This window comes from Nyctereutes procyonoides, unplaced genomic scaffold (genome assembly GCF_905146905.1).
Source record: "Nyctereutes procyonoides isolate TBG_1078 unplaced genomic scaffold, NYPRO_anot_genome, whole genome shotgun sequence".
Taxonomy (NCBI): domain Eukaryota; kingdom Metazoa; phylum Chordata; class Mammalia; order Carnivora; family Canidae; genus Nyctereutes; species Nyctereutes procyonoides.
The window spans coordinates 22,660,343-22,676,324 of record NW_026575136.1 but is presented as its reverse complement, the minus strand read 5'-3'; the positions used below and the strand labels follow the sequence as shown (position 1 = coordinate 22,676,324).

The following is a 15,982-nucleotide window of genomic DNA, read 5'->3' as shown; positions in this document are numbered from 1 at the left end:
CTCTATCTCGAAGAGATAAATAAAAAAAATTTTTTTTAAAGAAAGCATTAAATAATGACTGTCAGAAGGCTTTTTCTTATACTGGGGAATTTGACCTGGAGTCCCCTGGAACACATAGTTGCTTAAATGAGCCTTTCTCCAGGAGGTCCCTATCAGCTAGAGAGGGTTTGGGGACCAGTGTTTAGAGTTCAGTCATTTCCACTACTTCTCTTGTCCATCATTACAGTCAAGGATTAACATTCTTGGGTTTGCAGTGATGCCCAATTGTGGGCTCTCCTCAGAACAAGTCTATTCATATCACTTTCATCTTCCTAGGTGCAAATTCAGGAAATGCTCAGGGAGAGGGACTCTCTCAGCCAGTTGCCTGCTTTCTCAGAGCCTGCTGGGGAGCTGTCTGCATTTGCTGGGACCACAATAAATCCCTTCCCCGACGTAGAGGGGATCAACGAGGAAGACGCGTCATTGGCCCAATACCTGGAACTGGAGAGCTGTCCTCGATGCCCACAGCATGGAGAAAAGCAAGACAGGAAAGACCATGCACTCGGAGGTTCTTGGAAAGACCCAGGACATGAGCTGAGCATCCCAGATGCCAATCAGGGAAATACATGCCCCTGGGAGCTGTCAGTGCTTTTCCCCCGGGAGGGCAGTGCTGATCCCAGGGAGCCCAAGGCTCTCTCTGCTGCTGCCCCTGAACCCGCAGTTACTAGCCCCACCCTGGAAGCCCCATGCCATGGGCCAAGGGCCGGGGAAGCGGCCAGTGTGTTGGAGCATCTTGAAGCATGTGACCAAGGAACATGTGAAACCGTGGATTCTCCTTTTGGAGCCTCAGCTGATAAATACTTGCCTCAGGAAATTTGCTCCCTGGACTTAGAGCTGGCCAAGCGGCCAAGCAAACCCTCTGATTTATGTTCTCCTGATGATGAGACGCCAGGTATTCACTTTCAAACACAAGGCTCCGAGCTCCCACGGGCTCCATGCGAGAGCAGCAAGGAGCGAAGCCCTGCCATGCCCCCTCTTTTTACCAGTACTTTTACCTGGAACATTTCGCAAAAAGCCAGTGAAGGTGGCCCAGGGGAAGATTTAGCAGAGATGGAGAATTCCACCTCCACGTTGGTCTCCATAGTCCCAGCTGGCCAGGAGAGGCCAAGCCCCGGCGGCCCAGGAGGCTTGGAAAGACAGCCTCTATGTTCTGAGAACAGCTCTTCTGTGCAGCTTCCAGAAGGAGGTGTTGAGAGGCCCAGTACCAGTGCCCCAGACACCACAGCCACACCAGCCCGAAATGGTTCGGTTGTAATGTTTCCTCGGGAGAAGCCAATGACTTTAACTGCTAATCTCGAGTGTCTTCAAGTGACCAGGGAGAGTGGGGACACATCGACAGTCACCATGGCCACCAAAGTCTACCCAGCCAAATACCTCCCTGTTTCCATTGCTGAGAACCGTCACACAGATGGTCCTGAGGAGAGTTCACCTACAGCACCAGACAAAAATATTTGCCAGCTTCCTTCCAATGCACAGTTGGGTCATACTTCAAATGATTCCACAACCGATTCTCTAGAAGAGCCCTTTTGCATGGCTCCCGGTGGACCAGGAGCCCACGTCCATGTTCCCCAGCGCCCAGAGGTGGAGGGCTTCCGTAGCAGTTCCCCTCTTCAGACTGATAACTGTTCTGGAGATAAGAGCCTGACTGTGGACACAGCAGACAGTAGGAGCCTTGAACAGAATTTCCAAGACAAAGGAAGTGAAACAACACAGAGGATCCAGCAGGAGAGCTTACCCCAACGGGGTTCTCCTCCTGAAGATGATTGCCGAGAAAGTTGGCCCACGGCATCTGTTGCACAAGGGGAAATAGACCTAGTGTCCTTGGACCACTTATCAGCAACCTCCAGGGAGGAGAAGGAACAGAGCTCAGGCCCGGGGACTAGCATTTGCAAGGTGGGTGAAGCCACCGTGGAAGATGGGGGTCAGGCTCCACGCCACATTCTGCCTCTGTCTACTCTCCCCCTGGAAGAGTCCAGAGGGAGCGGGCCAGGATTTTGGAAAACAGGCAGCAAGCTGAAGATTATAACTCTGGAAGCTTCCATTCCAGAAGTTTGGCCACCAAGACAACAGACTGGTCCTGAGTACAAGGAGTTGGAAGCTGGTCCCACAATTCCCGACAGGGTCCAGGCTGCGTCTGACGTTCTCAAGGCTCACGGCCCTCAGGCCGAGTCTGGCTCAGCCCTTGCTAAAAGCAGAGAAACTTATAAGACCAGAAGACCAGTCAGCCGTGCATACTGGAGTAGTCTTTCTCCCAAGTATTTGAACCAACCCAGACTCCTAGAGTCATCTGTGGATCCTGTAGACAAAAAGGAAATGTATGACACAGATGTGCCATCAGAAGCTTCCAAAAGCGGAAAGAGGGAAAATGTTGACACTGTGAGTCAAAACCAAGAGGAAAGCCAAATCAGAGTGGATCATGCTGCCTTCTTTAAACAGTTTCTGACCCGTTCTAAGGTTGTAGAGTCCTCTGTAGATCCCATGGACGAAGCAGGCGTGACGGTGGGCGCCAGGGCTGAGACAGCAGGGCCTTCAGCATCCACGCCGGCTGCCACGGGGGAGGAGGCTAAGCGGGGTGATGGGCACACGGGTCAGAGCCTGGAAGTCCAGCCTGCCAACTTGCAAGGCCCAAGTCCTGACGAAGGTGGGGAAAGCCTTGCACACCGACGCAGAATAAGCCAAATACAAGACGGCAGCGAGCGAAGCTCAGGGGAGGCTGAGCAAGGCAAAAACAACACAGCAGAATCCGTTTCTCCCAGTGCACCTCTTTCTCATGGCCCCGCAGTGATAGCTCACGCATCTGTTGGAGTGGACACTCACAACTCCTCAGGTCCAAGTCATGATGTCCCTGAGAACGAGCTCGTTGTTGAGCCCAGAAACTGCCAATATCCATTTTCTGACTCAAAGGAGAGAGGAGCCGTTGAGAGTGAGCGTGGGAAACATGCACCCTCTTCCAGCAGTCTCACTCCATTGCCTTTTACCTCATCTAAGGGAAACATCACAAACTTTTCAAAAAGCCACAAAATCTGGGAAATGGAAGAGCCCCGCACCGGGGAGACCAGGCCTGCAAGCGCAGCCGGCTGCCCGGCCGTGACCTTGGCATCCATTGCAGGTGAACGTGCAGCAGAGAAAGCTGCCGAGACCCTGCAGTCCCCACGTCCACAGGGCTCCCCCCTGGACAGTGGGCGAGACCCAAGGGAGGAGAAGCTCGGGCGCCTGGCAGCCCAGACCCTCCGACGCCCAGAGGCCCTACCAGCGGGGAGCGGCTGCGAGGAGGTCCAGAAGCCAGAATCCTCGGCGAGTGGACATTTAGCTGAGGGGGTGAAGAAGAAAATCCTGTCCAGGGTGGCCGCCCTGAGGCTGCGACTGGAGGAGAAGGAGAACGTCAGAAGGAGTTCAGGCTTTCTCAAAAGGATTCCTAACCTTGAAACATTGGCATCGTGTGCAGAGGAGAAGCAAGATGCGAAAAAACCACCTTGCAAAAGAGAAGGAAAAGGTGAGGCTCTGTTGCTTTCTGTGGTTAAGCTTGGGTTTGCCAACCAGATGACCGACCGGTGCCTGTGTCCTTCCAGGTCCTCCTGCGGTTAAGGTGAGTGTCCCCTGGTAAGCGCAGGCCGTGCTTCTCAAGCTTCTCTGGCCTCTGAATCACCTGGAGGGCTCGTTGGAATGCAGATTGCCAGGCTCCCACCCCCAGAGCTTCGGGTTCACAGGGCGAGCTGGGGAAGCGTGTTTCCAACAAGTGCCCCAGGTGATCTGGAGAGAGAACCACTGGAAGGGGCCGCCTGGAGGTAGGTTTAATCGAGGGAGCGTGATTAAGATGACTTTCTGTTTAATTATCCTGTAAAAAAATATTTTACAAAGATAAACAGAAGCATTAATCAGTGCAGCTAATTAGTATAATTAAACAGACCACACGCTAAGCAGGATTTACAGAAATAAACATTTAGGTACAATTTGGGACTCTCTTCTTTAATTGGTGATTTTCATTAAAAACTGCTTAATGGAAACTTGGGGTTTCTTCCAAATTTGAGCATAAGACTTCTTTCCAACTCACCCTCCTCTTTTGGTGAGTCTAAAGTGCCCAGGGGTCTCTGATCCAGGTTTCTGACCACGTGAGGCTCAGGGCCCTTGTGACTTGCAGTCACTTCTGCTTTGCCGGGGGTGGGGGTCACGTCCGCCCCAACCTCCATCCCTGAGCCTGAATGTTAGCCTCTTTTATTTCAGAGCTTTTCTTTCCCTTCTCATGGGTAGGAGGAGTCAAAAGAGAAGACACTACATACAGCAAAGTGATGCCCTCTGTGTGTGCAGGAGCCCAACGGGGGCTCCTTTAACCTGGAGTGAGGGCTTTGCTCCTCCCGCACCGTTTTCAGACTTCCACACCGGTGCTCCTTATTCCCCATGCACACCACTGGCCCTCAGCCCCTGCTGCAGGCAGGACTCGATACAAAACTCCCTTCTGAAAGTTTGGGGGCATCCAGTCAGATTTCTAATATACATATTATATGTAATATGTATATTAGAAATGTGTGCAAAAAATTAAAAATCTTTTAAAATATTGCTTCATTCTCTTTAAATGTTAGAAACATATGTATGTATGTGTGTCTAGTATATATATATATATATATACTAGAAAGAGAATGAAGCAATATTTTAAAAGATTTTTAATTTTTTGCACACATTTCTAATATATAATATATAATTATTATAATATATATTATACTCTTTCAATGTTTGAAACATATATATATGCCTGTGTGTGTCTAGTATGATATATATATATATATACTAGAAAGAGAATGAAGCAATATCTTAAAAGATCCCTAAAGTGGTTTCAGCCCAAAGGGAAAGGTCCATCTGGAATCCTTGTCCGTGGTTATCCGAGGGACTGTAGGAGCAAGGACTCTCCAGGAAAGCACAGGTGGTGGAGTTTGCACGGGGTGTCTGCTCGGCCTCCGTGAGGACAGCGCTCTGGAGGGGGGGGTGCTCTCATACAGAGACCCCACAGGGAAGGAGTGAGTATGTGGGGGTGGGGTTGGAGGGCGACTCAGGACTCCACTAATAAAGCTGAGTAACCTTTCCTGGGTTCAAAGCTTTGTTTTCACCAGGGACTGCTCTAGCCTTTCTCCTCAACACTTGGCCAGAATATGCACAGAAGAAAAACCTAGCCACATTCCCAGGGCTTCCTTCTAGCTCCTTCATCTCCGTTCCCCACTTTGTCCCACACTAACAGGGGTATCTTTCTACAGCCTCTTGCCCAAGACCCGCATTTCATTCTGCTGCCCATTGTATGCCCTTCCCACTGTCCCCCCAACTTTCTGTGTTCAGAACTTAGAATGGGCGGCGGACAGGGTTGGCAGCCTCAGGAATGTTAAGGTATCCACAGATCATCGTGAGGACTGCCACCACATAGTGCTGGAAGGGCCAGGAGCAGGAGGCAGGCTGAGTCAAGGCTCTGGACCCAGAGTTTGAGGCTGAAGGCCTCGGTGCCCAGCACAGCTAACCCCCTACGGCTGTGTGAACTGAAACAGGTCTTGCCATCAATAAGCACTTGGTAGATTTTTCTCTCTCTCCCATCATATTGTTAGTATCTCCAGCTGCTTTCTAGTTGAGAGGTTTGTCCCCCGAGCCCATTATCCCATGTCCTGGGAAGAAAATAAGCTACTGAACGTGCATTCTAGGGCACCTGGGTGACTCAGGAGTTGAGCATCTCTTTGGCTCAGGTCAGGATCCCAGGGTCCTGGGATCGAGTCTTGCATCAGGTTCCCTGTGGGGAGCCTGCTTCTCCCTCTGCCTGTGTCTCTGCCTCTCTCTCTGTGCCTCTCTCTCATGAATGAATAAGTAAAATCTAAAAATAAATAAATAACAATTAAAAAGAATAAATAAATGTGCATCCTGTTGCCCAAGTGTCTGTGGGCCTCAAGGAGGGACGAGAGGCTACTTCATGGCCAGTGGGACCAGAGGTAAAGGGGCAGACAAAACATCAGTGTTGAGGACTCCCGGGTTGACAGTGGATTAGGTGATGCTTTGGGTTACTACGGCTGCAGAGTTGGGGAACTTGGTCTATAGAAGACTGACATCACGTTTGCAGTAACCTCAGTGCCACATCATTCAGCCCACCCGGCAGGGTTGGCCCCCCCTTGTCCTGCTCTAGTGTCCGTCCTGCTGCCCAGAGGCTGCCCTGAGGTATGGCACGTTTACCAGGCCGAGGTGCTCCCACCCCTGATTTAAAAAGGTGGTATTCAAAGAGCACAGCTAACCCCCTGGGAATGGTTTCCTGCTGGCTCCTATTTCATTCTAGAAGACACTTCTCTCCTGCTAATGAAGTTGGTATCAGACACCACCGCAATCCATTAGGATCTCTTCAGCGAAGGCAGCCAATTAGGGTAAAGATGGAGGGATATTATTCATAAATAACTTACTGAAAAAAAAAAATAAAATAAAAAAAAAATAAATAAATAACTTACTGATGAGTTGCCTTTCGTGTCTGGGGCTGACCCACAATTACTTGGACACTCTGGATTTTACTCTGCTCCCTAATCCCCAGCTCTGACTTTGACCTGGACCATCTGGTGATCATTTAAAAGCATCCCTGATAGGCCCAGGTTTTATAGACTACGTATCCACAGTCCCCTGCCCTTTTCTTTAAAAAAAAGAAGAAGAAGAAGAAAAGAAGAAGAAGAAGAAGAAGAAGAAGAAGAAGAAGAAGAAGAAAAAGAAGAAGAAGAAGAACTCTTTCATATTCTTTTCTACTTTGTGCATTATAGATCTCACTCGGGGAGTTTTAAGTAATGAAAAATGAGATTTTTCTGTTAGATTGATTTGTTCATTCTCTGTTAGGCCCGCCACACCTGCCCTCAGACACTTGGTTTCTTCATCTATAAATTGAGGGTAATAATTATTATTATCCCAATTCTTGGGATTGTTGTTGGAATGAAACGTGATGGAATGGGGAAGCCTTTTCCCCATTTGTGAGGCTTGTCACGACTGTCGTAAGGATACTGACCTGCAAATCTCTCATTTCCAGCTCCGATATTACTGAAAAAGATCCAAGCCGAGATGTACCCTGACCTCTCCGGGAATGTAAAATTAAGCTGCCAGTTTGCGGAAATTCATGAAGATTCGACTATCTGGTGGACAAAAGATTCAAAGGCAATAGCCCAAGTGCAGAGAAGGTGCGATATTTGCCCGGTCACTTTTCACAGCTGTTGCTTGTTTCACAACGTAGTTCTAAAAGGAAAGAATAATAGGAAGTAAAAAGGAAAGCTGAAGCCGAAACCCCACACCCAAAGTATCCAAGACGAGTAAGTAAGCAAAGACAGGTGTCCAGGCCGGACAGGCAGTGGAGGGTTCCTACCTGAGGCCCTACCCTCCCGGAGTTTTCTGGCCTCGGGAAGCCAGGAAGCCTTTCAATGTTTTTTTTTTTTTTTTTTTTTTGAGCTTTTATATTTGATCATGATGTTTTTAGAATCAGGATCAGGTCAGATCATTTTCTAGGCTGAGGCTCCGTGGTCCCAAGATTACAGAGCTCTCTTCTGTACGTCTGTGAATTTGGCTGTGTTTTCTGTTTAAATTCCTGTAAGCCTGGCAAGTTTCAATGCCAAGAAGGTGAATCCAAAGGGAAAAAAAAAATCAATCCAGGAGGTAATAAAAAGTGGCAGCTTGGAGGGTGATAAGCAGCCATTTCTGAGATGGAAAAATCTGTTTATTTCTTGGGCCCTGGGATGTAAGAGGAGAGTAGGGGGGTGGGGGAAGAGAGGAGAGTGCAAATCCTTGCCCAGAATACTGGTGTGGAATGAGCTTCTGTGACCTTGGGCTTCACCGGACACACTTGAGGGGACGTGGCTCATTCTCAAACACATCACCTGGTTCAGGGGAAACCACTATAACTCAGACAGTCCTCAGATGGGTCTTTCTGCCAAAGGAGGTCCCTGCCCCCCTTCAGCTCTAAGTCATGGGAGGTGATCCTACCCCCTTCATCTCGTTACAAGTAGCTTGAAAAAGCAAGAAAAATCGAAGAGCTTTATGTATAATTAAATGAAACACGTCTGCTTGGAGCATATGTCTGGAAATTATGTCCCAAATGCAACTCTGGCAGATTTGAGCTATAGTTTCTTTTCCCTGATATCACTCCAGGAAAGCTAACTGGATTGTGACAAATGAGAATAAGGCCTTGCTGCCCCCAAATGTTGCTATTATCCTGCTTATGTATGGCTTCAGAAGAATTGAAATGCAGAAGAAATGGCTTGATTTTTAAATCAAGGCCGTTCCCTAGAGCTTTATAGAAAAGAAGCACTAATTATTCACTTAAAGAACTTTCTCTCGCTGTCAGTAGAGGATAATTAACCAGTGGGGTTTGTCGCAGTCTTGCTCTGAGCTCAGAATTGGCACCTGAATCTTCTGGTGCCTCTGATCCCTTTTCCATTTGAGATGTTTTTAGAAAAGCTTTCCTCCCTCTGAGCAGCATATGACAGTAGTAGGCTTGCCACGTACTAGTGACCCGTGGCCAGGCCTTTACGTTCGTTGCAATGTTGGGTTCGTTTCTTCTTGGCAACACTGGCTCAGGTGCACTCATTTGTGTTTTCTCTGGTGACACTGGAGAATATTTGGGAGTCCTATATCCTCTGTATATCAAGAAATCACTTATATCATTTCAAGTGGGTTTTTGAAGGTTTTCAAATTTCTCTCACCCGTAGTTCCAGGTGAGTGTTTCCTTTACATGCCCCTCCAAGAAGCATCTCACTGCCTTGTCAAAACGTATTTTTAAAGAAGTTGAAATCTCTCAAACAAGAGTCATATAAACATGCAGCAAAGATCTTTTTCAACTGGTTAGATAATAAAGAACCAGTAAGATGGTAAGTCTGTTCAAAGGAGCATTTGAGGCATGGAGATTTGTGTAGTCAGGCAAACAAATTGCAATAAATAATACTTTTGCAAACAGATACAAAACTGGTTAACATTCAACAGGTAATAAACCTTGAGGTTGTCTTTTCTCCTAGACGGAACCTGTAAGTTGCAAGTTAAAAATGTCTCTGGTGGTGGAGGGCGTCTGTTTAAATAGCAAAGTCCCCCACAGGATCATTTTCCCATAATTAAATTCTCCTCGGATGAGCCCGTTAAGCTGTGACGTATGAAAGGCAGGAAAAGGCCTCCAAGGTTCTCTATCAAGTATCAGAGAATCAGGGAGTTTCTGGGTCAGAAGAAAGATGTTCACGGGGCAATTCTAGTTCAGCCTGCAGCCTTTCTGGTGGGTCTTGGGGACAGAAATGCTGTGCTGACCAGTAGGCCACAGAGAAAGACACTGCCCTAGCCCTTCTGTGACTCAGTGTTTCCCAGCCCAACAGGAAATCTTCCCCTCATAACTGGACCCGTCCTCTTCCAACCATACATTCAGCTTGTGTTCAGAGGCCACATTAGACAATGTATTATGATTTCATGGATTTGTTTTAAGCCATTGGTGCAGGAAACATGGGTAAATCAGAGACTTGATGTCCCTTGAAAAACCAACTGATAGTGAATACTCTGTTGAATGAGACATTGAGACAGAGTCAAGACAAGTGGAAGGTGGGGTTGAACTGTGAAATGATCCAAAACTGAAACAGACCCTGCACACACACACACACACACACACACACACCTGGTGAATGTTTAACCACATTCATTACACAGAACAAAGCTGCAACCCTATTTAGTGTAATTTTTGGGCTACAAAGTCAGTTTTTAATTTGTGACTTTGGAATAAAGATTGGGCATTAGCCATAATTCCCATTATCCCAGGTGGGGAGGGCGGTGGTCACAAACCACCTGGGGAGGCTGCATAATGAGATCAAGATGAGGACTCCAGACTCAGGCTTTCTTGGTTCAAGTCTCAGCACAACCCTTATCAGCTATGTGACCTTAGGTCATATACCTGGTCTCTGTATGCCTCAGTTCCCTCATCTGGGAAGTGGGAATAGTAATACTACTTCTCTCATTAGATTGATCTGTGCATGACATGAAGTAGAGGTGTAAGTCATTAGCACAGTGCCTGGCGTGTACCAAGCGCTCAGTACCCGTTAGCTATCGTCATCGTCATTGTCATCATCACTACCACCGCTGGGTTTTTTGTTCATAGCGCAGTGTCTGGAACTTAATAATGTTGAGTGGGTGGGAGGGCGGATGGATAGATGGTTTTGATTCACTAGGGGAGAACCCTATTTAAAAAATGCCCTCAGCCACGTGTCTTTATTTACAGCAGAGACCTCCTTTTTTTGTCCCTTATATCCCTTATGGCCCTGTGTTTAGATTTGGGTTTGGAATTTTTAGGTTTCTTTTAAGCACAGGGCACGGGGATTAGTAACATAACTGAGGTGAATTCTGAGCCAGAAACGTTAATGACAGCTCCCAGAATTCGCATTTCTGGTTCTTTGCTCTACTAGCAGCAGCCAAACCTCCCAAATGTTTCTGTATTAATATTGTATGTTGGAGTGAGTGAGGATGTTAAACCAAAATTGGACTGATGATCATCATCCCCTACAGATAAATGAATTATTTAAACAGCTTATCGAGATCTTGTTCTTTAGCCAGCTCCCTGGCCCAAACCATTAGGACAGGGAAGCATGTGTTTCTTTATCCCTAAATATATTAGAAAAATCCAACCTCAGAACGATGAAGCGTTCAAACATTCATGTCTCCTATTGCAGTGCAGGCGACAACTCCACTGTGTCCTTGGCCATCGTTCAAGCTGGTCAGAAGGACCAGGGCATCTATTACTGCTGCATCAAGAACAGTTATGGAAAGGTGACCACTGAGTTCAACCTGACAGCTGAAGGTAAGCCTCAGATGCTCCGTTTCAGGCGAAAACCATGAGCTGTACCCCCACTCCAGTTCAGAATGCCCATGCCTACTCAAGGCACTCTCTTCTTTGTCTTCTAGTTCTGAAGCAACTCAAGAGTCACCAGGATATTAAAGGTAAGCTAACCCGATTTAGATGTCCAAGGACGTGGGCACTCCACCAAAGCATGTAATAGCTCCTAGGATCAATGGAGAAGCAGTCTTCCCATCGCCTCTTCTAACCAAGTTGGAGATAGCGAAGGAATGACTGAGAAAATGAATGACCACTCATGAGCTAATTCAAGCTACTTACAAGGCCTATAGTCAGTGCACAAGGCTACAAATATCCAGAAGTATAGTGTTTATGATCCGACTCTAGCGTGCAGTAGTGAGGGCATGCTGGTGGGGCTTTGGGGTAAGATGTCTTCCTTTAGGCCTCAGATTTGCATCCAGCCCCACTGCAGGGGGTTGTCAGCCTTTTGTGTCTTACCTTGTAGTTTGACCAACAGAGCAGATTCCAAAGACAGGTGTGGAGGAGAGTATCTCCATTCGTTTGCATCTTTTTTCTTAAAGAATTTATTTATTTATTCATGAGGACACACAGAGAGAGGCAGAAACACAGGCAGAGGGAGAAGCAGGCTCCCTGTAGGGAGCTCAATGTGGGACTCCATCCCAGGACCCTGGGATCACACCCTGAGTCAAACGCAGATAGAGATGCTCAACCACTGAGCCACCCAGGCGTCCCCATTCATTTGCATCTTAATGAAAATGAAAGATGGGGTTTGGTGCTTCCCTTTGGCGGTTTGGCGCTGGTGTGGCAACAGAGAGACAACTGCTCCTGAACCGTCACTGGACCACCCACTGAATACAGCTTGGTGGAGTCCAAGCTTGGTTGGCATGGATTTCCTCTTAGGGAGAACTACCTGTCTCCCCACCCACATGCCCAGCCCCACCCAGTGGTGTGCTGGGAAATGCTTAACGACCTGCCCATTGTTAAGTGAGGGTGGGGAGGCCCTGATTTCTAATTTCTGTGATGTAAATACTCTCACCACAGCCCATTTTAAACTGCCAGTGTGATGTCGAGAAAACATGGAGCCAGGATGAGATGCACCCCCAGCAGCTCTCAGGAGCTGGAGTGAGCTGGCTGCAGCCCCCTCTGCACGCCTGCCTCACCCTCACCCACGAGACCCCAGCTTTTAGTACCTCATAGGAGCTTTGGTCCTTTAGAAGAGATGTGAGGAAAACTGACAACTTGGTTGGTTTAGTGTCATAAAGAAATTTACCCCATGTGAGGGATTTTTAGATGAAAAAACACTTGAAATCCTTGTGAAGAAAAAGCAGTAAATGCAATTATGATGGGGGAGCATCATAGATCATACACCAAGGAGCTGGGATCTTGACTTAGAAATGGTCTAACAAATACGCATCAGGGCGTTTATCCAACACAGCACATACAGGATCTTTGTAAACCTATTCAAATGTATTTACTATGCAGTGTACTTGTATAATTTTAGATTCTTTTTCCATGTCTGCCCCCATCTCCCAGAAGTCTAAATATGCAAAAAAGGATGTCTTTCCTCCTTAGAAAAAGAAAACAAAATGATTTTCAGAAGGCTTTCTCTGTTTCATCAGCTTCTTAGCATTGCTTGGCACTCACATTTCAGATACTTGCTATGACCCCGCTCATATTCAGGTTCACATAAACTCATTTTTCTAGGTTTTTACCAGTTAGGAATGAGACCCCAGTGGGGATGAGCTGCTGGCCACCTGGGGGGAAATGGTGCTGCAGGTGTAGCGCTGTGACTCCAACCAGAGGGCTTGGGTCTAGACCCAATGACCTCACCTATTCCCAGTGTCAGACCCCCTATGACCGGGACTCTCATGGGACTGGGGAGCCCATACTTCCCTCCCTGTCCCCTTGATCTTTCATGCGAAGAAACTTCAAACAGCTTCTTTACCACCTTTCTTATTTGGAGGAGTCCCTCTCACTAAACATTTCATTGGCTGAGTTCTCCAGAGGAGGAATAAATAATATTTTACAAGTTGGTCTCTAATTAAGAAACTAATAAAACCAAGCTTGTGGGAAAGCCCAAAATGAATGATGGTCCAAGTAAAACACAAGCTAGCCCAATTTAATGATAGCACACAGGGCTTTCAAAGAAAAGTCCTAAGATTTATTTTTCTCTCCCTTTCATTGTTTTATCTTTGCTAAGGAGACAATTTTGTTGGAAATTATAGATAGGACTGTTAATTATACCCAATATAGTAATATACAAAATATTTCCCTTCTTATTTCTAGGCATGTAGTCTGGAACAACTTTTGTGTTAAATTTGATGCATTTGTAAGCACTCAGTTCACAATTTTCTGTTAAGAATAATTGAGTTTTAGAAATTTGGGGGATTATGAAGAAAAACAGAATGGGGTAAATATAGCTCATATTTGTTGGGCTCTGGTATGTCCATGTAGAACACTTCTTATTTTCTTTAAGTGGTATTAGGGCCAAATTTTTAACATGAAATTACTCATGTAACTAGAATTGAGAAGATTTGGGTTATATAAAAAGAATCCCTTCTTTGTTTTGTGATCCAATTTTAAAATTTAACTTAAAAAATACTTTTCTCCATAAATTAATTTTTTTCCTGGTTCTACTACTAAGGCTGAAATCTTACAATGATTTCCTTAAAATTTGCCTGGGAGGCGCCTGGGTGGCACAGTTGGTTGGGCGACCAGCTGTTGGTTTCAGCTTGAATCATGATCTCAGGGTCTTCAGATTGAGCCCCATGTCAGAACCTATGCTCAGCACAGAGCCCACTTGGGTTTCTCTCTCTCCCTCTCCTTCTGCCTTCTGCGTGGGGATGCCCGTTAGCCAAGGAGCAGCTGGGGGGCGGAGGGTATTCCGCGGGGCTAAAGGTGAGCTGTGTTTTAGGATGTGAAGAGATTGAATTCAGCCAACTCATCTTCAGGGAAGACTTCCTCAGCGACAGCTACTTTGGGGACCACCTGCACGGTCAGATCGCCACGGAGGAGCTGCATTTTGGAGAAGGGGTCCACCGCAAAGCCTTCCGCAGCAAAGTCATGCGGGGCCTCATGCCTGTCTTCCAGCCCGGCCACGCCTGTGTCCTCAAGGTGCACAACGCCGTTGCCTACGGGACCAGGAACAACGCTGAGCTCATCCAGAGGAACTACAGACTCGCTGCCCAGGTGGGGCCCCCTGCCCTAAAGAGTCACTATACGGGGGGCATGAGAGGGATGTGGGAGAGCCTGGGATGAAAGTCAGACTCAGAATTGTTGGGAGTGTCTCTCCCTTTGGGGTGCGGTTGTAAGGGAGCCCCTGATCAAGCCCCGAAAGCCGGGAACCCTGGCTGAGTTCTTGGGGGCAATTTCTTGCCCTCATGCCAGCCAGATAGGAGGGATTCAGCCTATGTCTGGAGGGCCCTCACCTGTTCTGACCTCGGCTGGGGTTACTTCCACTCTGAGGGAGCCCTGTGAGGTTCTTGAAGGTTTGGGACCACTTGGACACAGGATGTTATGGAAAGTGGGGATTCCAAGTTACGTGGGATGCCAGGATTCCCACGCATTCCCAAGGCAGCAGCTTCTAGATTGGTTTGGTTTGGTTTATGGAGGGGGGTAGGATATATTCAGAAGGTTCAACATTTGTCCTTTTTCCTGCCTTTCTGAGTTTGGGTCAATGTCAGCCTATAAGCTATGATGGGAGATTGAGCCAAGACTCCAACTAAGTTCCCGCCTCCCTGTGCTATTGAGTCACAAGATCTTGAGGCAAGAAGGGAGCATGGGCTTCCCTCCCTGCCCCTCCTCCCACTTTGGCCCACGTATTTCACTCTTACCACCAGCACTGGCCAAGCTTTCAGGAGCGCTGGGTCTAGCTTTTTCACAAACAAGGTGCCCTCCTAAAACTGTTACCTGTAAAAGGAATAAGTTAGATTTTTAAAAAGATTTTATTTATTTGTTCATGAGAGACACACACAGAGAGAGAAGCAGAGACACAGGCAGAGGGAGAAGCAGGCTCCCCATAGGAAGTCCGATGAGGGACTCGATCCCGGGACTCCAGGATCATGCCCTGGGTAGAAGAAAGGCACTAAATCGCCGAGCCACCCAGGTATCCCCAATAAGTTAGAATTTGATGACTGTCCTGGGTGCTGTCAAGCACTAGCCATCTGCGATTGTCTCAGATGTGCTGATGGCATGTGACGCTTTGGTGCCCATGAAGGCAGCCCCTCTTCTGAGTATAGCATTTTGCCAATTGTATTCCTTTCACCTCCAAATCAACCCTTCTTTCTTCTATTCTTTCACTGCATATTCTTCCAATTTCTAGTGCCATCTGGTCCAGCCAGAAAACCTCCCAACATCCAGACTCCCTCTTGGAAAGGCCCTGCAGAGGGGGAAGCGGAGTCCATTTTGCTTTCCATACGTCTTGTCGAGATGTTCACTACCCAAGGCTCTCATTACACCCTTGAAGAAGGACTTTAGATGGGAGAGCTCACAGCCCTGCAGGTCCCGAGCTTTACCTGGCATCCTGCCATGGGGCCAGTCCCTTTGCCCAGGGTGAGTTTCAGCCATGCAGTTCTAGAACTTTTATAGTTCAGCACATCGGGCCCCAGAAACCTCTTGAGCTTTACCTGGATAGTTTCTTCAGGTCTCAGAGCTCCTCTGCAGGTAGATACCTCTAGGATGCAATAATTGTTGCTTCTGTACCTCCAACCAGGGGAATCCATTGGCTTGACCCACATCAGGAAATCTGATTAGCCTTCCCGGCAACTCTGAATTTCTTCTAATCACTTGTTTTTCCCATGTGTGTGGGTGATGTAGGAATGCTATGTCCAAAATACTGCCAGACACTATGCCAAGATCTATGCTGCTGAAGCACAGCCTCTGGAAGGCTTTGGAGAAGTGCCAGAGTAAGTGTGTTTATCCTCTCTTGTATCATCACCCCTGGTTTGTTGTGGATCTAGAGCACCTGGAGAGATGAGAGGATAAGAAAGACCAATAGGACAAGCATTTCACCTGAGCTTTCTGGCTGGGAGTTATGAGAACACACACACACGGCTCCTATCCTGTTCCTCACTAGGTTGCCAGAAGCTTATAGAGAGATACCTGATAAATATACTTTTTACAAAA

At 47.3% G+C, this 15,982-nt stretch overlaps 1 protein-coding gene across 3 annotated transcripts in view; it reads left to right on the top strand.

Moving 5' to 3' along the window:
• Nucleotides 1-15,982, top strand: part of LOC129495573 (alpha-protein kinase 2-like) — a 117,666-nt gene that overhangs the window by 77,026 nt on the left and 24,658 nt on the right. For 2 of the 3 annotated variants that reach the window (XM_055303218.1, XM_055303217.1), the window contains 6 exons: nt 316-3,532; nt 7,061-7,208; nt 10,716-10,843; nt 10,948-10,983; nt 13,773-14,047; nt 15,674-15,762. In XM_055303218.1, the coding sequence (XP_055159193.1) occupies nt 316-3,532; nt 7,061-7,208; nt 10,716-10,843; nt 10,948-10,983; nt 13,773-14,047; nt 15,674-15,762 (3,893 nt within the window). Of the gene's footprint in view, nt 1-315; nt 3,533-7,060; nt 7,209-10,715; nt 10,844-10,924; nt 10,984-13,772; nt 14,048-15,673; nt 15,763-15,982 lie in introns of those variants that run through there. The other variant, XM_055303219.1, reaches the window with a different exon arrangement.